Here is a 24582-nt window from a genome sequence, read left to right on the forward strand (position 1 = left end):
AACAAACATCCACTCATTACTCAGAGAGAGAGGGGGAGAGAGACTATCAGTCAGTGTTGCAACCCTTACTCATACCTCAGACTACAAATAAGAGCAGGTGAGGGGAGCTTGTGGGAAAGAAGGGATTTATCTGAGAAAAGATATTAGCCAGGTGAAGGAGGCTGCAGGAGCCCATCAGAGAAACCAACTGTAAGAAGACTGGACAAATGCTCACTGAGCTGTAGAAGCTCTCCCTCTCACTAATACAGTATAGCTGAAAAGTTATTTGGAACCTGCTCGTAGAGCTAGTGGACCAATGACATTAAGGAGTCAAGTAGATACCGGAGAGGTGTTCAAAAGATCCTGCCAATAAGGGCCTCTTGAGGATACCAGAAGAACTTTATGGGATGTGTGGCTGTGGAATAGGAACTGAGTGCTGGATGAAAGGTTAGCCAGAGAGCCAGTATCCAGGAAATACCATGTCAGAAGTCCCTGCTTTCTGGGGGGTGGGGGGGACCATGACTTTGAACCCTAGCTAGCTTCTGGATATCTGACATTACAGGGAAATATTCAATAACTAAGAGGAAGCCACAAATATCACCCACCAAGTAAAAAGACTCTTCTGTTACGATTCTTCTCCTTCCTAATCCCTGGCCACAACATGGCCTCTCAGTGTCTCAACCTTTCAACCTCCAATGATCTAGTCCTCCACTCTACCTCATTCCCCAACATTATGACCTTACCTGAGACCTGATCTTTATCAGTAACCCTGTATTCCTCTAAATCTCAATATCAAACATCATTCCTTTCTTCTGGCTCTTTCTTAGAATATTCTGACACCAACCATTCCTCATTCCAGTGGGTTTTCCAAGCCACACTCTCACTACATATTGTCCCCTTCATTTGCTCACTTCCCTCCTTTCTGGACAAGATTCTATACTTCATTGAAAACCATTCCTTTATATTACCATCAGTGCTCCTGCCCCTTCAATATGGGTTTCACTGGACAAATAAGACTTCTAACCTTGGTCAATACTAAATCTCTGCCAAACCCAAGCAGCTGAATGAGCTAGGAAACAAATAAACAAATTACGATCATGCTGAGTGTTCTCCAAATTCATGACTACACCCTCCAATGGAGTCTCAGTGCTGCCTGGCAACCCTATTCTACTTTTCTAGTTAATTTACTCTCACTGTCTTATACTACCTCCTCTCCCTTCAAATCTCTAACATTCCCCTCTTTTCTTCACTCCCTGCTGATACCTTTGCTTCTCATTTCATTGAGAAAATGGAAGCATCAGAAGAGAAACTCAGCCTGCTGCTACTAGCACATTTATTAAGCAATCCCATCCACCCCTCCTGCTGTTGCAATGAATGAAATGTCTGCTCTTCTATCTCAGTCAATCCCTTGGCTTACACCCTGGATCCCTTCCACTCCTGCAATTATCCACTGTGTCCTCCATCACACATATCCCCTCTCTGCCGGAATGCTCTCACTAGTACTCTTTCAGCAGTATCATCTATCTTAAATAAAACTTTCCTTGACCTCCTCCCCAACCCACACCATTACATACCTCCCTTCACAATAAAATGCCATGAGTTATCGCTCTTCACTGTCTTCATTTCTCTTTTCCCATCCTCTTTAGAATCCAGCCAACTAGACTTTCCTCCACATTATTTAACCAAAATCTCTTGTTAAGGTCAATAATGACTGCAATGATGCCAAACCCAATGGCCATTTAAATGTAATATTAATAGGTGGCAGCAAAAGTGAAGCATTTTAGAAAGGGAAATAAGACAAAAATCGTAGCATTTTTGAAAATAAGAGACTGTTATTACCATTGCAGCCAAAGACCAGACAAACTGAGTGTTAATTTACTAGAATATAATTTCCCATAGTTAGCAAGTTAAAGAAAATCTCTAATATTAAAAAACCCCTGAGTTTTCATGGAACATAGCATATGTACATTTTAACAGAAGACCTTCTGAAATCTGACCTGTGAAGTCATTGAAGTATCCAGAAATCACATTGTTCAGTCTATTAATCAAATCTGGTCAGTATTTACAACCTCACTGACACAGATATGCATATGACAGTTTATATAACAATTTTCGGCATGCAATATAGAAACAATTCTATTTGTTCCGGTCAGTTTCTTTGGCTTCATCTACACTTCTGATGTACCAAAGGAAACATGGGGAAGAAAAAAGCCAGAATGAATAACGTTGTGATCACTTGGCAAGAAGACCAAACAGTGAAATGATATTTTTCCAAGAGCAGAATTCCTTCATGGTTTGTAAAAGAAATGTTTCTTGACATAAAACAGTAACTTCTGAGTAGAAAACATATAGATATGAAATGCTGCAGTTGAAAATCTTCTAATAACATTCTTAAAAACCCTGATTTTTTAAAGAAGGAATCTTATGCCCAAAAAAGACAAGTCATCTCTAAGATTGTAAAATAAGAATTTGTGATTTAAAAAGAGAAGAGTAGAAACCTAGAACTTTTTACACCATTCTACTCCACATTTTGCTCTGAAATAGCTATATATTCTGATGACAACTGGATTAATAGAAGCAATTCCAATCTCTCCCCTGAGCTCCAAACTTGCATAGTTAGCTGTTAACTTCTTTTCTTAGAGCTAGAATATCTAATAGACATCATAAACATTAAATACCTCAAAGATAACCTTTATTCCCATCTAACCCAATTATATTGATCACCCAATCTTTCTCATTTGAGTAAACAGCTTTACCCAACTGCATGAGCCAAATATTTGGGATTTATCCTTGTTTCTCTATCATTCATCTTTTTCATTTAATTTATGGGCAAGCCCTGGCAATTCAACCTCCAAACATAAAGGCTTTATCTTGACATGTTTCTCCATTTCTGCCGCTACCACTGTGCTCCTAAATACCATCATTTTCACCCTAAGCTACCCAAAGGTCCCACTCTGGGTTCCCTGATTGCCCTCTCGGCCCTCAACAATACAATCTCTTACAGTAGCTCTAATAATTATTTTTGAAATGTAATTTAGGTAACATTAATTCTCTGCTTAGAATCCCCCACTAACATCCTATTGTGCTTATAATAAAATTCAAACCTCTTACCATGGTCCACAGACTTTCAACAACCTGGCACCACCTACTTCTCTGACCTTGGTTGGCATATTGTTCTCTCTTTCTCACATGCTCCAGCTACCCGGGCCTGGGGCTGCTCCGTGAATAGAAACAATCAGAGTTTGTTCGGCCACAAGGCCTGAGTCTATTCTGTGCTCTCTCTGCTCCCTCAAATCTTTACTTGCCTGACTGGCTCCTTCTTCTCATATTTTGCCTCTGTTATTATCTCATTAATATCTTTTCGTTAGAGTCCTCATTGTTGTCTGGCATCATATCGCTATCTCTGTATACAATATAGTTATTTCCCAGACTATAAAATAAATATCATAGGGCGTGAGCTTCATGTTTTTCATCATTTTACATCCCAGTACCTAATACATTGCATAACACCTAGTTGGAGCTTCATACGTTTCTGAAAAAATTACTAATGCTTAGTAACAATGCTTTGACACTTTTTCCTCCTACGTTATAAAACAAAGTCAATGTCTACAGGAGCAATAACTACCCCTTTTCATCTTCTCTGGAATAAAATATGCTCTTTGTAAAGATTCACAAAATACAAAAAAGACAAATGGGACATCCGGTGCCAGTGTTGCAAAATATAAAAGCAGAAAGGGAGTTAATCTGCACTTCTTATTTTATTTTAGGTATCTGACTAAGGCTGTTTTTGTTTAAACAGTCAAATTTGTCACAGTGGAAAAAATTTCAATTAACTTCAGCAAGGAAAATTTACAAACAAAAGTCACAGAGAAATTCCTGCCTGCCAGATTTGAATAATTTCCTATAAATTTACTTGGTGCTATTTGTAAATTTCCAACTATTTACTAGGAAAGTGAGTATTTGGAATTTCTTGTTTTCTATGTGTTTTTCAACTACAAATATGACCACTGCAAAGCTGGTATGGGCTAACCCTTTTCTAATTTGTACTGCCACTGAGTGGCCCCAGATGTAGTTAGGAGATGTCTGCTTACTCTCAGTGGGGTGGCAGGGTCTCTCTTTGGTTGAACATCTGGAGGTGATCCCCTAGCAAAGTCGAGCTGTTGCCTTGCTGGCTAGAAAACAGAAGACGAAACATCTGTGGGACAGATAACTGTGCAAGCCTGTGTGAATCTCTGCTGAGGCCTCATCTGTAAAACACACCGTGTGCCACTCGTCTGACACCAGGTGAGTTACTTTGGAGGAGAACCCAGCAGAGATGAAGAAGAGTGCAGCTGCACAGCTTCTCCTTTGCCTTTTGTCTGTGCTCGTACTCATCCGTCAGGCTGTCTCCCTATTCTCCATGCTACTGTACAGCAATTGCGCCAAACACTAAGCATGCCATGGGCAGCCTATGACCATTCTGAGTTTGTAACACACACACTTATATATACTCAAACAGATGTTCTGTGTGCCAGATACCACAGTAATTTATCCAAATTCTGAATGTCTTCAAGGATTACAACTAAACTTCAATTTTTATCAGTCCCTGCCCAGGTCATAATTATACCAAATCCTTATTTTCAGAATCTTACATTCCATGTTTAACATCATATATTCTGTTGGCACACGATGAAAAACTCATTAAATAATATTTAAAGACTGTCACTAATCTTTACACGTTAGCACTGTAAGTTCACCTCTGTGTAAATTACATAACTTTATACAAGTCTATAAGTCACTATAAGCATACATACTTTTAAATAAAATATGCTTAATTTCTATAATTTTAATGTTTCCCACAGAAATCCTTTGCATCCCAACAAATATCTTCAGATACAAAATATCAACTAAGAACAGGATCATATAAAGAGTAAATCTGTTCCTGATAGACATCTGATTTTCTGACATTGTCAACACATCATTAAATACAAGTGTTTGAATACGATTTTTAAACTATGCAAAATGACCTTCAATGCAACTCACCACTTTCTTATTTTGCCTCAGATTTTAAGACAGATTGTACTTGGGGAATGGCAACAGCACAAGTTGTTTTTTTGTTTTGTTTTGTTGTTTTGCTTCTTTTTTCTTTTAAATAAATGTAATATTCTTCCTTTGGAAAATAAAACCTTTCCCTTAAGCTCCAAGGAAACTAGATTTAAAAATAATGATAAAATTCTGTCTCAATTCACAAATAGATTAGGTATGGACCAACTGTTCTCAAAAACAACATGCAGAGCTTGGAGGGCTTTTAAATTGAGAGGTCTACTTGGAGTAGAACTCCAACCTCAAGCCAAAATAATACTCCATGTCATTTTGCTTCTGTGCATTTTAGGGAAATAGAACCAAAATTAAATAACAAGAGAAGAAACATTTTCTAAATATTGTTTCATTATTCATACAAATTGAAGTCTAAACTGAAAAATACCATTTCTAAGCAATATTAAAGAGGTTCAAAATTAATCTAAGCACCAAGTGAATTTTTAATAAATGCTGCTTTATCTTTTTAACTCTAAATGATTGTCCAAAACAATGCCTGCAATTAAATTTTTTTCCTCTGGTTCTCAAAACTTCACAATATTGCAGTAACTTCAATAAGTGTTCCCTTCTGGGAAGGAAACTGAAGGTTTGTTCCAACTAGTTTGAGAACATTGCCCACCCATCTTTTCATTCTTCCAACATTTTTTTTTTTTTAATTGAGCGTTTGCTATATGCTAGGCCTTAGGAAAAGAGTGGTCAATCAAGCAAGATCCCAGCACATAGTAGGGGAGGCAGAAAATTAGCAACTGAAAAATAAAACTTGAAGTGACAGGGAACGATGAAGGAAGGGGTGAGCAGGCGGGTGTTTCGTTTACTCTCGTTTGGATGGGCAATAAAGAGTCCTCTCACTAGGTGAGGTTTGAGCTGAGACAGACCCCAAAACACAACTGTACCATGAGAGGAGGTGGAGGTTGAGCCTTCCACACAAACAGTGGCTGGCACAACTCATGGAGATGGAATGAGATTCCCCAAAGATAAGAGAGGGGGCCAGTGTGGCTGGAGCCTAGAGAGAGAGGGAAGGGAGGAGATGATGAAGGCAAGGGGAGGAGGCAAGAATCAGATCATGACAGCCTTGTAGGCCACGTAAAAGTGTTTGGATTTTATCCTGCAAAGGAGAAGGAGCAAGCAGGGTGTTTTAACCATAACGTGATTTGGTTTGCATTTAGAAATGATCATTCTGGCTGCTATGGAAGACTGGATTTAGGGAGGCAAAAGTAGAAGAGGAAGACTGAATTTTCCGAACATACAATCCTCAGCAAGAGTGTAGAATTCTTAATCAAGACTTCTTGGCGGGGGTTGGGGCAATGTTTTTAACTAGGACACAAATAAGCAGTTTTCCCTTCTTTTATAGCACTGCATAATTTTATGTCCTTCTAAAAATTACATAATAGGATTTTTTTCCCTGATAATCTTTAGGATCCTTCAGTTGACAGTATACTTTCTGACCAAGTTTTCCTCCTTTTCTCTTTAAGAGTAGAAAATAGAGGCACAGTGCAGAAAGGCATCCTTATTCTCTTTGCTAATCATTGACAGTTTTGGAATGGGTCTCAAAATAGACAAAATCTCAAACCAATGAATCCCTCTCTTCCAACTCATAAACATCTCCCTTTCCTCCATTGATCAATTCTTTATTTTGGTAAACTGGAAAGCAGTGCAAACCCAATTAAACACAGTGACCAACAAAGGAAACAATCAGCAAAATGAAGCTAAAACCCACAGGATGGGAGGAAACATTTGCAAATTACCCCCCTGACAAGGGATTAATAACCAGGATATATATGGAACTCAAACAACTTAACAGGAAAAAAATCTAATAATCTGATTTTAAAATGGGCAAAAGATCTGAATGGACACTTCTCAAAAGACATACAAATGGCCAACACTATATGAAAAAAATGTTGAACATCACTAATCATCAGAGAAATGAAAATCGAAATTACAATGAGACATCATCTCACCCCAGTTAAAATGCTTTTACCCAAAAGATGGACAGTAATGAATGCAGGTGAGCATGTGGAGAAAGGGGAACCCTCGGACACTGGTGGTGGGAATGTAAATTAGTACAACCATTATGGAGAACAATCTGGAGGCTCCTCAAGAAACTAAAAATAGTGCTACCATATGATTCAGCAATCCTACTGCTAGGTATATACATAAAAGAAAGGAAGTCGGTATATCAAAGAGATATCTGCACTCCTATGTTTGTCACAGCACTGTCACAATAGCAAAGATTTGGAAGAATATAAATACTGTGTAAGATTTTAGAGGTGCTTACCATGTTTACAAAGCACTTTCAGATATGTTCTCTCATGTAATCCTCACTGTAAACCTCAAAAATTTGCTGTTTATGGAATTATTAAACAAAAAGGCTGAGTATCTTGACCAATCTTGCAAAACCAATAATTGTGCAAGACCTCAGAAATTTCTCTTGAAAAATCTATCAGGATGATATATTTTGTACTTCACATGAGCTATGCATTTGATAGAGTCATATTTGATTATAATGATCTGTTTACAGGTCTTTGAGCCACTCAAGGGAAAGAACATGTCTTCTTTATTTTCATTTCCAGAATGAAATGTAATGGTTGTTAATAGATAAGTCTTTGTGGAACATCATCAATTATTCCATGACCGGAGACTGTTGTAGGAATTTATATTGCCAGCTGATACAACTAGGTTAATCGCAAGAGAGTAGAAGAACATTTAGGATATGAGAGCATAGCTCTGGATGCACTTCTGCCTGCAGGAAGAGGAATACTCTAGACCAGATGACATTTCAGGGTCACTGTAGTTCCCCAGATTTCGTAAGTAGTTAGAGGAAGAGCTGAAAGACACAGGAAAAAAAGAACTAAACCAGGAACTTGCAAGCTACCAAAATATGTTAAAAAAATAAATAAATAAAAATAAAAAAGAGAGACTGCTACTTACTGGCCTACTGGCAGTTTTCATGTCCACAAATCACTTAACTATATTAAAAATTCCTTAGCAAGACCTAATTTTTTCATTCTGTCACATGAAACTACTTGTCAAGGTTGGGAAACAACCAAATTATTTAGCTTCCCTTTCTCTTTGAACTGCCTGGAATCAACATCAGTCAAACAACTCACGTGGTTTAATTCCCCAGATACTTTTCTTCCCCGTTTTCTTACCTCATAGTCATGTCCAACTATTGTTTTCCTCATTCAATAAAAGCGTCTCTGACTAGATTAACAGTGTAGAGTGAAAAGGAAAGGTCTAGGTCCCTTCCCTTGGTCTCCAAGTTATGAAAGCAGCACTGGGAATGTTTATGAATGCTGCACATTAATCCACTGAAATGGTCATTTTGTTTCTTTTCCAAACACAGGATTTCATCACATCTAATAATAAAGCAACAAGCCACTTTCTGTATATTAGAAACCATCAACTTGTAATTATATAGTGAAATACATCTATATGAATTCCTTGTGATGATATAAGCTGGTATTGTATAAGTGGATTTTTTTGGAGCCCACTACGTATTTAAAAGAATCTATTTATATTGGGCCAATTATATCAGAATAACATCGATTTAAGGGTAAAGTGAAAGTTTCTTTTATAAACCTCTATAGATACATAAATAATCCAGGAGGCTTTTTACTATTATAAAATTAAGATGGCTTTTCAATGCTTGCTAAAGTTTTTGGACATACTATCCATGTAATGGGCAAAATGTAATCCTAAATTGGTGATTAAAAGACCCTGCATGGAAACAAGCTGTCAAATGGATGGAGAGAAATTAAACCTGACAACAGTAATGCCTACTTTCCTAAATGAAAGCCCAGTTCAAGTTTCTACTCATCCATTTTTCAAAACATAAAACAAGGCATTTTCCAACCACCCATAGATGAGATGCCAACATTTGCATTTCAGTTGAACCTGATGAAGTCAGTAACTTCCAGCTTCAGGCTTGCCCAGAACTGCTGTGAGAAGATGTTTGTCCAATCTAAAACAAGAGCAATGTGACAACACGCGACAAAGGAATGAAATGTGGCCTGGCCGTAGTTGGCTCTGTCCTGCATTCACTCTGCACCGTTTGGAAAGCCTGATAATCCAACAGGATATCGGAATGTCTCACTGTCGGGTCCACCCGCAGAGACTGCCAAGTGAGTAACTGGAAGGAGGGCAATGTGTGGAAAGTTGGGTGGCAGGGTTGGGAAAGGGGATTTCTTCATCGTGGCAAATCCAAACCAGTGCAAAAGAAAAATAAGATCATCCTATTTTTTTCAATGTTTGTTTGCCTTGTTTTTAATTGTGAATTTCCTACTTTTAGACAAAAATAAAATTAGGAAAAGCGGGTTTCCTGCTTGGTGATAAAATAAGACTGAAATCACAGGCACAAATAGTTAAAGACAGGCTTTTGTGTCATACAACCTAGGTCAGGATTTCAGCTCTGCACTAGCCCTGCCACCTTGCTCAGTCTACTTCAACACTGTAAAATTAATTTTCTTGAACGAAAAAAGTGTGAGTTGTTAAGGCTGATGGGATGGTAGACGTAAGAATTCTGGTATGGAGTCCAGCTCATAGTAGATCCTCCATATAAAAGTGAGCTGATAGTTTTTAAATGAACCTACCCTAAGGTATCTATGGAGAAGGTGCTGAGAAGATGCACAGTGCCTAAAACAAAGGGAGGAAGAGGTACACTAGAAGAAACAAGTGCAGCAAAAGTCAAAAGTGGGTAAATGGCCCTTGTGTAATTATACTTAACATTTAATTTGCTTACAAGTAGGCCATGGATAGAATTGCATTAGAATACAGCTAATATAAAGTGTCTGTTTGAGAATATGAAGTATAACTTTTAAAAATGTAAACTTTTGGAATATACACACATGTAAAGAATTGTTCTTCTAATTAATCTCCTTCTCAAAATATATACTTTTTTCAATAGTGCACAAAATAGTTCTACATTATAACTGCCTTCTGGGACACTTTACAAGGCAACACATTAACACACACACAGGCATGCATGCTATGTTTGTATGTGACCACAAGCATGAAAGGATATACTCTCTTAGGTCACTGTGGATGAATGGCTGGGGACAGGGAATGGGTATAAATCAAGAGGATTTCAGAGAATATATAACATTCATGTTAGAAAATTATGTCAAAAAGGAATAAAACAGATACTACTCAAATAAACAGTCAAATTCTCTTCCAAAAGCTAATGAAAGCTCCCCATTTGCTCAGATCCAGCATTTGAGCATAATTATATTCATGCCTTGCTTGTCAGAACATAACATCTACCTGTTTTAATAAGGGCAACACAGGACATCTGCTTGACCTCACATTCACTGGTCTTGTCTTAGATATATTTTTATTATGATAAAATAGCACTCATGTCAAAATGCCTAAGTATCACAGTAATAAATATATAATAAATACTTATATCTAGACTGAACCTTGGCATATATAAGATATCATCTCATGATTTATGTAAGTTTTTAAAAAAGTGTTGGCTGATAGCCAGTCATAGGAATGCACAAGATATTTATCACAGAGCATATAAGAAAGAAAAAGAAAGGAAGAAAGCAAGAGAACAAGCGAGCCAGCAAGAAAGAAAAAGAAAGCGAGTGAGATATAACAAGAACAAGATAATCCAGAGAAGTAATTAATTCAAATTTTATTTCCTTAAAGTTATCAGTTTTCTTTCTCATGTCTCCTTTCTTAATACTTAGCACACTGTATTACTGTTTTTGTTTGTTTGTTTTGAGATGGAATTTCGCTCTTGTGGCCCAGGCTGGAGCGCCATGGTAGAATCTCGGCTCACTGCAACCTCTGCCTCCCAGGTTCAAGCTATTCTCCTGCCTCAGCCTCCCGAGTAGCTGGGATTACAGGCGTGCACCACCATACCTGGCTAAGTTTCTGTATTTTTAGTAGAGATGAGGTTTCTCCATGTTAGTCAGGCTAGTCTCAAACTCCCCACTTCGGCTTATCTGCCCACCTCGGCCTCCCAGAGTGCTGGGATTATAGGCGTGAGCCACTGTGCCGGGCCTGTATTACTGTTTATTTGAATATTTCAATCCCTGCTCCACAACCTGTAAGCTCCATGAGGATACCGAAGGCTGTTTTCCTAGTGCTTAAAACTGTGTCTGCACACAGCATTTAATGATTTGTTTAATGCATACATACATAGTTTAATAATTCATTAAGGTAAGTACTAAACAAAGTATAAATTTTCTTAAAATTTCTGCTCTTATGGATGTAATGGAATGAATATGAAAAACAGACATTAAAAAGTATTAATATTCTAGTTAAAATAGAAACTGTTAGGCATGAATTACTGCAATTCTCTTAATACTATAACAGAGAAATAAAGAATAATGTTGTCAAGGGGATGGGCCATGGCAGAGATCTATGTCAAATTACCTCACAACAAAAATGCCTGAAGAGATTTTGAAAAATTTCTATATATCATTCAAATAGTGAAGTAACTAGAGATTTGCCCTTTTATTTTTTTAGGCAATGCTTAGAATACTTCTTTAAAATCATCAATATTCCTAAACAACTGGTATATAGTCTGTTTTAATCAATCACAGTTTTATTTCACCAGAAAAAAATCCTGTGGTAATATTTAAACTTGAAATGGGCTCAGGAGAAAATTACCAATACCTTATTACTTTTTGTTTGCTATTTTGTATTTGAGGGAAGTTCTACTTTAGAAACTTTTTCCCTCCACTGAGAAAAACAAGGTGTACTGGCAAAAGCATCAGTCTTCTCTTGATGCTGGTATAAAGAAACTCTTAATTTTTTGAAAAGGTTCTTCCATGGTACTTGGGAAAAATGATATAAATGAATGTGTAATGACATCATTGCACAAAATATTAATACCATATATTAGCAATTGAAATTGTTTAATGCATTTCTGATTTGTAGATGTCTCAGAAAACAAAAGATCAAATGTTGTAAGCCCTGATTTTTTTATGATTAAACTTCTAAAATAGTTTCAGTGAAAAATAGAATATTCAAGCTATGAGCAGAGATAAATCATTCTGACAGGGTTTCCTCTCCAGCCTAGCACTCTTCTTTCTGACTCTCCCCATTAGTTACTGGCAGACATAACAGTATAAATACTATAAAAGCCCATTCCAGGGATATTTCTGCTAAGCCCTTGAACACATACACCATAACTATAAGAGGCAAATAATCTTACGACACACAAATATCCCACAAATATCCAAAATATGACATTAAAGTATAAGGCAAGATGTAGGTAAATTATTTTGTATGATTAATAACAGTTACAATATATATTTACACTGAACATGAATATTTTATAAACATATTAAAATAATAGCAAGATATGAAAAACTCTTTCAAATTTAATAAGTCAATCACTGCATCACCTATGCCCCTAAAACTATAGCTTTGCTTCTAATTCTTCAGAAGATTATTAGTAACTCAAACACATTACTACAAATTTTATACCAGGAAGCCCATCATATTTAATTTGATACAGGTTTAGAAATAATCCTACTTATATTTTCTTGTTCCCACTTCATTTTTTGTTTCTCTAAATTCCTCAAAAAAGAACCATAAAAAGGAAATAAAAGAAGACATATTTAAATATGTCATTTGCATGTCGACATTTTCATGTGTGCCTGTATTTCCTGCTATAAGTATCTCAAGTGTAAGGACCATCGCTCCAATTTGAATGGGTTTCATGAAGGTTCATCCACGGAAATGGGGGAAAGTGACAAAATTTCTGTAGTGATTTCTTACTAATGGGCATTCTAAATGGTTAAATCAAGTATGTAGCAATATATTATACAGAAACATGTTAGCTTTGGGCATCTAAGTTATGAATCTGACCCAATGTGAAATAAATATCCTTGTCACCTCACGGGAGCAGGTGAATACTAGCCCTTCACTTCTTAAGGGTTCTATTGTGATTATTTCAGAGTAAGGCACGGGTTTGATATTTTCTTTAATAAGCTTCCTCTCTGTCCCCTTAGACAACTGAGGGCAGGTAAAATATTTTCAAAATCTGGAGAATACCCAATGTGCATATGCCAACTTGATTAAACATATGGAATACATACTTGGAGAAAAGCCAACTGGCGACCTGCTTGAGTCATCTAAACACCCAAGCTGAGAGAGGTTAACGTATAAAGATCAGCTTTGGACTTTGAAGTTTTCTGTTCTTCATTTTGCCTAATTAAGACAAGATTTAATAATCAAACCACTGTACAAACATGTACCTAAAAGTATAGGTTTGTTTCTAATTTGGGGAAGAATTCTTAACAGACTCAAAGGAATCAGCTCCACATGGGAAAAGGTCTCTGATAAGATTTGCTTTTCTCATTGCTAAAATGCAAATGCCTGCTTTTCATCTGAGTTTTATCCAGTGTGACTGAGGTTAGCATCCGCCTGTCAAAATCTCGAGTTTGATACTGAAAAGGAAAGATTCTGATATTAGCATACCATCTGAATCTGAAACGGTGGCAATTAGTTAATAAAAAACTGTATTCCAAAATATTCTTAAAGGTATTCATAGAAACCATTTGTAGATCACAATGTCAAATGGAGTAATTTACCTACTTTACCATAGTAGAATATGTACATCCATGTGTTTCTAGGAAATAGAACTAAGCATGGCAGAAAAGCCCATCTACTATCTAATACTGGTTTTATAAACAAACCTAATTCCAGATCGAAACACTATAAGGCAAAAAATAAGATCCCTAATCTTCCCTCCCACATACATTTCTTGCCCTAAACAGTGGACAATTTTTCAAGAATACCTAATAATTTTAAGTTGTGCCGAAAGGCCACAAAACAAATAAACAAACCTAACTCTACCATAACATAGAAAACATATGCAGAGTCACATACAAGTCAAGGAGTATTATGCCATTAGTCAGAGAAGGAAATTGACTCTCTCCTGATGATACTGATTTGATATAAAATAATTTGATATGAAATAATTTGCTAAATTTAGAGAAGTGCTACAGCAATAAAGTAGGCATTACCTAATGACACATAAAGGGTCTGCAATGTATCCTAAAAGGTTAGAGAGAGAGTTGCCCCTGCCAGCCACCCCATCTCTAGCACCCCAATCCCACACATACTTTTGCTACTTTGAGAGTAGCAAAGGGCTAGTCTGGAAAAATTTCTGTTCAGAAGCATGGTATCCAATCTATGCTTCCTTCATGGCTCTGCCCTTGTTACCATGGAGGCCAAAAGAAGAGAAAAACTCCAGCAACACTTGCCCTAAAACCAGCACGTGATGAAGATCCCTCTCCCCTACTGCCATTATAAAGATGATTAGGCGTCTGCCCGTGAGAGTTTATTTTGTTTTGTTTTGTTTGTTTCTTATATCATGGTACAACAAAGTTATTACTAAGCCAGGTTTTAGCTATCCATTTATCAGTAAACAAACTATCAGTTTGCAATATAATGCCTCTCATGCCTCTGTAACATACTTGTAGATGATACAGCACAAAGGCAAGGGAATAGAATCTTAATATTCAGGACCTTAATATTTTCCAGGAATTTTCCAGGAATGAGAAGATGGTGCTTTTTTAAGCCTACCACAGCAAAGAGTAGTGGAAAAACTGTCCAGACCAGGTTCTTTAATATCATTTTGCTTACAAATTCATAGAAAATCCTTTACTGGCCGGTTTGATATTATGCTGCAATCACTGTTTCTTTGTAGTTGCCTCAGCAGGAGAGCTCCTAAGGATGTGGTATGGTACAGACATCCGCTGTCCATTTTAGCAACATTAAGACTTCCAGGAAGAAATGATCACAAGTTTCTGAGAAACTATTCCAAACGCTTATTGGAATGAAGTGGGGCATATGCAAAGTAAATGTAACATAGATGCATACAAGTTGCTGAGAAGTGCCTTACTGGCTAACCTTGGCCTATCTGCCATCACCTGTACAAACTTTTTGACATGTCAATGCACCACATTCAAGTCTGCCTCAAATCTTTTCTGCAACACTAAAAAATGAGGCTCCACATATATAGGCCTATATGGGGTTGTGTACCAAAATAGATACCTGATCATAAAAGATCTTGCAAATGTATCATCTCAATTTTGTACAAATGTCTCATGAACATAATGGTGGTTAAAACACTGATATTGTGATGCTGTCCTTGAGCCAAGAGAGCAGGCTTAGGATGATCACATCCTTTTTGCTGTGACTCCCATCAACATTCCTCTTATACACCCATATCAGTGAAGAGATCCCCAATTTCCAAACCAGCGGTTAGAACATTTTGACTTGGCTTGGAGGCTTACTTTGTTCATGTGGATTTGCTGCTGGTATTGCTTCTGCTTCTCCAAGAATTGCTGGTGTTGCTGTTGAATGACCAGCTGAGCCAACGTGCTCTGAGGCAAAGGTGCAGACTGGGTTCGGTTCAGGGGTCTGTGACGGGGCAATTTGTGGGTACCTCTAATGCCAGGTGAAATTCTCTCTTTTGTTGCCAAGGGAGACTGAGGATGTAAGGGAACGCCACCTGAAAAAAAAAAAAAATACATGTATATGTGTGTATACACACACACACATACACACACACACACGCACAATTTTAAGAAAAGATTAAGAAGCCAAAGAAAACAGATATATGGTATAAACTATAAGAAAATTAGTGAATTAGTCATGCTACCAGGCAAACAACAGAAGGTGTGGTCAAAAGGTCAGGTGTGGGAAGAGAGAAATGTCAGGGCATTGGACAGGTACACATCTGACCATACAACTCACCAGTCTAGTCTGGTATGAATAAAGGTTAAATGAGGTGAGTCCTCCTACCCCAGTTGGATCTGAAGGAATAAATAGAGGTGATAGCCTTTCCCACAGTACCAGGTATCAGGGAGACTTTTGTATAGCACTGTGGATCTCTATCAGGGTCTTAAGTAAAAGAGATATTATCCTGGATCACTAATAAAATAAAATCCTAAAATGATCCGCAAAAGGTCCATAATGAATTACCAGCTACAAGTAGCTTTTGCTGTCGCATTTGTTCTTTCAATAATAGATGCTGCAGGAGAGCCTGGTGGCTGCTGTTGGGCGGCTTTCCCTCTAAAGTAACATGAGGGTGGCTGGAAGACGTCGGGATGCTGCCCCCGTACTGCCCAGGCAGAGGAACACCTTGCCTAAGCGTCTGCGTCTCACACTTCTGCTTTTCTTTGAGTGAATTCGAAGCCTGTGTTGAGAAATAACAAAGATGTTAATCCTCTTTCATCCATGTGGGTCACTGGGTCTCTACATCATTAGACAAGTTTCCTATGCCGTAGCTTCCCAAAACAAAAGCCCCATCTTACCCAATGGCTGAGCAGGGAAAATGGACCTTTTCAACTAACTCAACTCAATAAAGAAGAAATAAAAATAGGGTTGGAGCACTGAAGACGATTTAATATTGTCATTGTATTGAACATAAAAAGTTTTTTAAATTAAAGTCAGAAGTGATGCTACGTACACAATTTTAGGTGGAAAGAATAAATTCAAGAGATCTATTGTACATGATGACTACAGTTAATAACAATATATTGTACATGTGAAAATTTCTGAGAGAATAGATTTTCAGTGTTCTCACCATAAAAAATAAGTATGTGAGACAATGCATATGTTAATTAGCTTAAGTCACTCTACAATGTATACATATATCAAATCATTATGTTGTAAACCACAAATTATGTACCTTTTATGTGTCAATAAAAAAAAAACAAAAAAATGCTTATTTCAGGCTTAATAAGTGGAAAGTATATTTCTAAAATATTTTATACACTGTTTAAGTTAAAGGCATACCAGAAAGGTAAAATTTATTCAAAGACTATATCATGGGGATTAAGAAGCTGGAGATAAGATGGACTGTAATTTTAGAGTTGCAAGCAAAAGGAACAATTTACCCTTTCTCTACATGGCTTCTAATAATTTCACAGAGCTGTAAGTGTCCAGTGTTTAATTCTAAAAATTAAATTCTTAAAATAACCCAATGAAAGGAGGTAAAAATATGCAGAAATTTGATTTAAACAGTTTATATTAATTCATAACAGATCCCCAAATCTCTAAATATTGAAAATGACATTCCAGATATTTTGTATAATAAACTACAAGTGAAATAAGATATCAAATAAAAATGCTATTAAGAACTTGAAATATATGATAACACAGTAATAAGGCAATAATAATTATATCATCAATAGCAATAATGAATTATCCTATTCAAATGATTTAATGAATGGTGGTCATTTTGCTATTACAAAAGCAGGACTCTAATACCTCAAAATTATGTGGCATGTTTCTTTTCAAAACTCAAGTTTCATCTTTCAAAATTGCTGTGCACCAGGGAGGCGAAGCAATTTTCAGCGATGGAGAAATTGAAGGACAAAGAGGTAAATGGTTTGTCTGAGTCACACAGCAAGTCAATGCAATGTTTAATCTAGAAGTGATTCCTTGTCCTGGCCTCTTTTCCTTAAAATTTCCCAGTATTCAGTGGAGAAATGGAATACTAGAGATCCCGTTGGCAAAGCAATGCTAAACTTGAAAAATTAATTGTGATGGCCTCATCCACACCAAAATGGAAGCAAAGAAAAATGAAACTTTAATCCAAACCACATTGGTTTATTCATCCAATGGTACCAAATCGTATTACCTTTGAAAGATTAAATGGTCTGGCTTTAGTACTTGGTCCTTTGGGAAAAAATTTTCCTTGACCACATTAAAAGTGGTACATGTGTGAGTTATTGAGAGGAGTGGCTTAGAACATACAAAAATAAGTAAAAATAAAATGCCTATTCATGTGTCATAAGAAGTTTTTGGGTTGGTATTTACTTACCGTTAGAAAAGATAGGAAATAGAAACAGAAGGGAAAATAATTTTTAATTAGTGATAACTGTAAAATATTATCTGTGAATATTTATTTTTAGTTTCATTCCTAATTCCTTTTTTGTTTTTCATTTCATTTACAAAGGTTTCATGTGGAATTTTAAGAGCATAGCTGAATTCAGTATTTTCAATGCTCTCTTTTATAATCCCCAGATATAAGACGACATCCAAATTTTGTTTTTTCCTCATTGGTATAAGAACACAGTACCACATAAAATGACATTATAGTCTATTGACAATACCAGATATAATAAGATATCTCTTAGCTTGATTTTAAAATACATATTGAAACTATGTACTGAGCATACATGTGAACTTGACACATTCAACTCAGTGGAAGACTTGAAGGTAAGGATTGGCCAAATTGGTGATGAGAGTTGGAATAAATTTTTCTCTAAACCTAATGTATCATATGACCCCTGTATGCATACAATTTAATTAACATTTCAGAGATGAATTATCCTGGATAAGACCCACACATTTTTTACAACTAAAACTGATACGGTTTTAGGGAATATGCATAGAATAATTATTGCTATCTTCTGCTAGTATGACAATAACATTTCAAGTTTAGCACTGCTTTGGCAAAGAGATCTCTAGTATTCCATTTTCTCTGCTGAGTACTAGGACATTTTAAGGCAAAGAGGCCAGGACAAGGAATGACTTCTAGGCCTCCATGTAACAGTATGATACAGTGACTGCTTTCTTCCCGAAAGAACCTATTTCAGTTGTCAGGACTTTTAAACTAATTGATTCACTTTGAATCTTCTGGGAATAGTTTAATATTTTTCTTAGAGGTTTTCCAGACACATATTCGTCAGTACCAGAGAGTCAGTAACTTAAATTCCCAAAATAAAGTCATTCACAAAATAAATTCTATAAACATATGCTACTGTGCTTTCGAAGCTGTACCTCTCAGCACTGCCCTGGCTTGTGTTCCAGGTCTGCCACTTACTGGCTCTGTGCTCTTGTGCTTTGAAACTCTCCAAGTCTCAGCTTCTCCTTCTGTAAAAATGTGGGCTGTAATCTCTGTTTCACAGGATGGCTGTGTGGAGCTATTAAAATAATATATCTGGAAAGTGCTTTTTTAAAAGCTATAAACCATTATACAAATGTTAGTTATTATGTTTACATATGATTATGTGAAACCAGGATAATTCTGATTTGAAATTAGACTGAATGTCTTTGAACAACACAGCAAATAGCAAACAGTGAAGGAGATGCTGGCTCTGTCAAGTTTTTCTAAATCTAACTATATAAAACATGAAAGAGAGTTCCCCTATGAAGAGATACTGCTTGGGTTGATTTAGGCTGATGCTGTGCAATGACTTACATTGAGCTGGGATGGCACTGCAGGAAGCCCCAAGGTAATGTTGGGCAAAGAAGGAGAGGTATAAAGACTTAGCAGGTTCATGGAATCTTCGTGAATTAGAATGCGTTGCTGTGAAACCATTTGCTGTTAAAAAAAAGAGGAGAGTCTCAAAATACCACAGTATCACAAATTTTACTGTAAAATGTTCTCATTTCAGAAAATGGGCCTTACCATAATTAAGAAAAGATTTTAAGTATTTATTTCATGACTTCTGTATCCAAAAGTTATAATGTAAAATTTAAATAAAAAATTTCTTCCTAAGACATAGTTATCAAATCTGAATAAAAGGCATCTATGTTCATTTTTTGCAAATTCATTTATAAAATTCTGGCTATACAAAATACGGTCAGCGTGTTTGTCATCTGCTGATAAAGTACAATGATAAAATTGCATAATTCTGATTAGTATGTCTACTTCTTTTGTATTACTCAGTGAAAAAAAAAATGTATATAATGCCAACACAGTCATTATCTTCATCTGATTCTTCATTTAATGTCATTTTATTGATGGGAAAACTGACCCAAGAAAAATCTTAGATGAAATATCACCATATATGTCTTCCATAGTAATCACATCTTTTTTACTATAAACATTTATGAATAGACAATTCTGTGTGGTGTATTTTTAGATCATTCATATTCAGAAACTAAAGTAAATGTTAAAATGTTACGAGTCCTATGCCACAATAGCCTTCATTTACACTGAAATACCCTGAATGTTTTGGCATCACTGTGCTTTTTACAACAAATACCTTTTTTAATCCATTACTAAGAGTCATGTTTTCCCACATGTGGCCTAATATGGTTGCTTGAATTACATTTTCTGTTTAACTCTTGTTTCCCTCCCAGAAGTTTTATACAATAAGAGTTACAAAGGTCTTATTAGACCAAGGAACTCTGGCCTGATATGGTCCCCAAGGGAACAACATCCCTGAAAAAGAATACTCCATGTAACAGTATGACACAGTGACTGCTTTCTTCCCAAACAAAAAGCATATGGGACTCCAATAATAGACCACCTCCAAGAGGGATATTGCACACACGGGCTTTGACTAAAGTAAATATAATAACTTGTCAAGCATGTTTGGGGGAGCTGTAGATTTTCCCCTGGACAAACCTGGGATATCAATTAACTGGGGAAAATATCATGTGCTAATACAATGCAACCTCAGAATGTCACTGAAGAGTGATGCACCACCAAAACACAGGATGTTATTCCAAAACATCATCTCAATCATACGTTTGTTTGGAGATGAGTCCTAGTCTTAACATAATAAGAGCACAGGGTTAAATGTGGAGTTTTCTCATTGCAACTTGGAACTCAAAGCTAGTTCAGATTTTGTTACTTCTCAAAGGAACATGTCAGATATTTGTGCATGAAAATCAAGAGGTATGTTGATAGCAATAACATTACATTGACTTTATATGCAGCCTTTTAAAAAATTAGATGTCTAAGTGACATAGCATGAAGATTATTGGGAAAGATTTTAAAATTACAATGTGTGAGACTGCAATTTTATTTTATGAGCTATCAGACAGAGTTGCATACTTGCTATAAACAAAAAGGCAAGCTACTCTTTTACTCATATAAATAATAAGCTTTTCATGAAAACTTTAAGTATAGAATACATACCTGAACAAGAACAAAAGGAACATATAAGGAAGCAAAAATATTTTAACTAGCTTATTGGCAGTAAATAGTGATTTAAAATAAAAGGATATGTTATTCACTTATCTGTATTCATTGGAGAGAAAATAAGTGTGGAAAAATATGCATCTTAAATAGTGCATAATATTCATTCAAGGTTGTATCTGCTTCTCACAGCACTGAGATACGGACTAGGGGATTTGACATGGACTGGGAGAATGGCACAAAAAATACCATGGACCTCACAAAAGAGTTTTTTCTTTGTTTCCCAGAGAGAATTTCTGTGATATCCTCCCACCTCATCACAGGAACCAGAATTAAACTAAAATGAGAAATAGATATCTTCTCAGACGTAATAATGGCAGCAACACACTGGCTCCTCACACTGGCTTTGACTAAAGTGAAGAGATGTGGGGACAGTCTTACTCTGGGATTGCAGATCTTTGTAGTTTCCTATAAAACTTGAGTGGCTCCATTTCCTCTGGCAGTGTACTGATAATCCGCACCTACCATGGTGCCCTGGGCCAGAAATTTTGTAGGTTAACCTGTTCTTCACAGGCACTCTCAAGCTACCATTATGCTCATGCTGTCAATGAGGAAACTGAGTCATTTCCCCAATTTTGCTTCCATGTGGGACCAGCAACAAAACCTTTAAACTGACCAAGGCTATGAGATTTGTTGACAGCTGCTGCTACAGGGAGTACGAATCTGCAGCCACTGCTGGAAGACAGGGGAACCAGAGAAAAGTAGGGAGAATGCTGGTAGCTTTGGAGGAGAAGAGGAGCAAACTCAGGCTCTGAGGCTCATGGCAGGAATAAAAGAGTGCAATTGGGAGTCTGGGGACTTGGGCACAAGAAGAAAGCTCCAGTGACTTTATAAATGTCAGGATGTTCAAGTCATGGAGACAATTCTTGATGAAGCAAGGACGATTCTGTGTTCCCCACATCTGTTAGGTATAGTTGGTTCTTCCCAAGGACTCTTAACCGGTATGTCGTTTCATAGAAACTTTAGGGACCCGGACATTGCTTAGCTTATCTCCTTGGATTACAGATAAGGAAACAGGCACAGCATCTAGGTAGACTTTCAAGGTCTAGAATTACTTCAGAGAATTGAAAAACCATTTCCCTCGAATTATTTTCTTTAAATACAGCTTTCCTCAACTATGCTTTTTGATCGCAGCAGTCTATCTGTTCCACGTTTATCTCTTAATAAGACCTGGAGCCATAGTCTACACTGCTAACTGAGTACAGACACACTTGAAAGTCATACTAACAGATTGGGAGGGGTACCATTCACCTGACACAATGAAAGATCCTGACCAGCATTCTTGCAAGGCAGGAAGACCATCCCACCTTAGCATTGCGGTGAGCTCACAAGTGTTTTCAGGCAAAGCCAGGATTTTTCCAAGAAACAGTTTTGAATCTGGCCCAGCCCTTAAATCAGTGCTTTGCTATGATGCCAATACTTCGCCATTTAGAACATGGGAATGACGGTTTTAATCTGAAAATTTTTCAGAACCAAAATTTTTTATTGTGGTTAGATAAAATGAAAATAGTAAATGTATGAATGGCTATTGTTTAACCTTCACAAAACAATTAATGAGTAACTTCTCTGTGTTAGATTAATGGTGTTGGGTGCTAGGCGTACAAAGATGTCCTATAAAATACCAATTCATGTGGTAGTTAGCTGCACAGAAAAGTAAAGAGCTAACTCTTTGACTTGTGATAATTACTGTAATTAGAGGAAGGAGCATTATGTTAGGACGTGAGATATGAAATGGGCCAAGTGCTGGGGTAGGGGTGGCCTACTCACATTTTACTAAGGCTTTTCAAAATCTTATTTAATTTCTCTCCTGTTATGTCAATAGGAGGGGCATCTCATATATAATATTTGTAATTCAAATGAATACAAAACACATAGACTGAAACATTATGTCTCTCAATAGAACTATTTATGTGGAATTGAAATTAAGCCACTGACTTAAATTAAAAGACTCAGAATCTCTTCCAAAAGGGACACTGGCTAAAATTAGAAAAATGGACAATGTCAAATGTTACAGGGATTTAGAAAGGTAAAAACTCTCATGTATTCCTGGTGGGACAGTAGTCTGGTACAGCAATTCTGTTGAACTATAAACCAAAATAATTATACTATATACCATATGACCCAGTGATGGCTCTGCTGGGAATTCTAACTTCGAGAAATTCTCTCATTAAGCTGTAGGATGATAGGACATGGTATATATTGAAGGGCACCAGGACATCTACCTCGGGAATCAGTGTGTGGCAGCACCCACCATGGATTTTTATGGTGATTGAAAGCACACCATTAGATTTCTGCATCCATAAAGACACGGTGTCTGGATCTAAAATCACATGCTTAGTGATAAAAGCAAGAAAATGGAATGATGCAGATAACATTGTGCCATTTATATCCCATGAAAACTCATGGATGCAAAGTAAAAAATATATATAGTGAAAAAATTTGTATAAACAAGAACACAGGAGAGAATGATGCCTACGGGAGCAAGGAAAATGAAAGTGGGGAAAGGAGATGGAAAGAAAGAACCAAGGAAGGAGGGAGGGAGGCAGGAAAAAAAGGAGGAAGGGAAAGAGAGGAAGATAAACAAATACTTTTCTTAATCTTAAGAAGACAAAAAAGTCAATGATAGCCCTTGACAGAATGCTAGTTATACTAGTTATGTAAATAATTACCTACTTTTCCTTTTTTTTTTTTTTGACAGGATCTTGCTCTGTTGCTCAGGCTGGTGTGCAGTGGTGTGATCAAGGCCCACTGTAACTTCAAACTTTTAGGCTCAAACTCCCAGCTAATGTTTGTTAGGTTTGTGGGTTTTTTTTTTTTTTTTTTCTTTTTTTCCTGTAGAGACAGGGTCTTTCTATGTTACCCAGGCTGGTCTTTAAACTCCAGGCCTCAAGTTATCCTCCTACCTCAGCCTCCCAAAGTGCTGAGATTATAGGTGTGAGCCCCCATGCCCGGCCAATAATCACTCACATTTTAAAAAGCTCAGAAAATGTGGATATAGAATTTTCAGTTTACTGTATGTTCCAAATTATGTACAATATGCATGAGAATCAGAAAAAGAAAAAATATATATATACACACAGAATTTTGGTGAGGAGCAGCCTGGACTTGTGAAACGAAGTCTGGTCTAAGTGTCTTATACTTGAGCTCTCCCACTCATGGCTTGTAACCCTGGGCAGCACCCAGCTTCCCCGGACTTCAGAACCTTCAGCCTGAGACTGAAGCACCTCTGCCCAGCTCTATCAGGTAACATGTGAGTCTATTGGAACGGCATACAGGAAGACATGCTTATGAGTGTCAACCAGCTTTGGCTTTACAAGGTCCCAAGTCCCTGAATCCAGACTATATAAAAAGAATATAGCCACGTTTTAAAAAAGAAAAGCCTCTTAATCATTTAATATTTGCCTATGGTTTTCATGGGATTTTTCAAGATTGTGTTTATTTTCTACTATTCTTTCAGATAGCTCATAGAAAATTAAAATCTCCATGTAGTTAAAAAAATGGTTCAAGCAGTAGAATCTCTCAAGTTTCCATTTTACTGGACACCCAAGAAGGTGTTACTATAAAATGGTGAGACATATTGTGAGACCAAAAAACAAAAAAACAAAAAAAAAAAGAAA

General features: G+C 36.8%; 1 protein-coding gene across 26 annotated transcripts in view; it reads right to left on the bottom strand.

Annotated features, from left to right (window-relative positions):
- The window catches only part of HDAC9 (histone deacetylase 9), a 910581-nt gene that overhangs the window by 330269 nt on the left and 555730 nt on the right, over positions 1–24582 (bottom strand). For all 26 annotated transcript variants that reach the window (XM_073009077.1, XM_038004699.2, XM_038004721.2 and 23 more), the window contains 3 exons: positions 19235–19357; positions 16006–16219; positions 15315–15532 (listed from right to left, as the gene is read on the bottom strand). In XM_073009077.1, the coding sequence (XP_072865178.1) occupies positions 15315–15532; positions 16006–16219; positions 19235–19357 (555 nt within the window). The remainder of the gene's footprint in view (positions 1–15314; positions 15533–16005; positions 16220–19234; positions 19358–24582) is intronic.

Source organism: Chlorocebus sabaeus, chromosome 21, assembly GCF_047675955.1.
Source record: "Chlorocebus sabaeus isolate Y175 chromosome 21, mChlSab1.0.hap1, whole genome shotgun sequence".
Taxonomy (NCBI): Eukaryota; Metazoa; Chordata; class Mammalia; order Primates; family Cercopithecidae; genus Chlorocebus; species Chlorocebus sabaeus.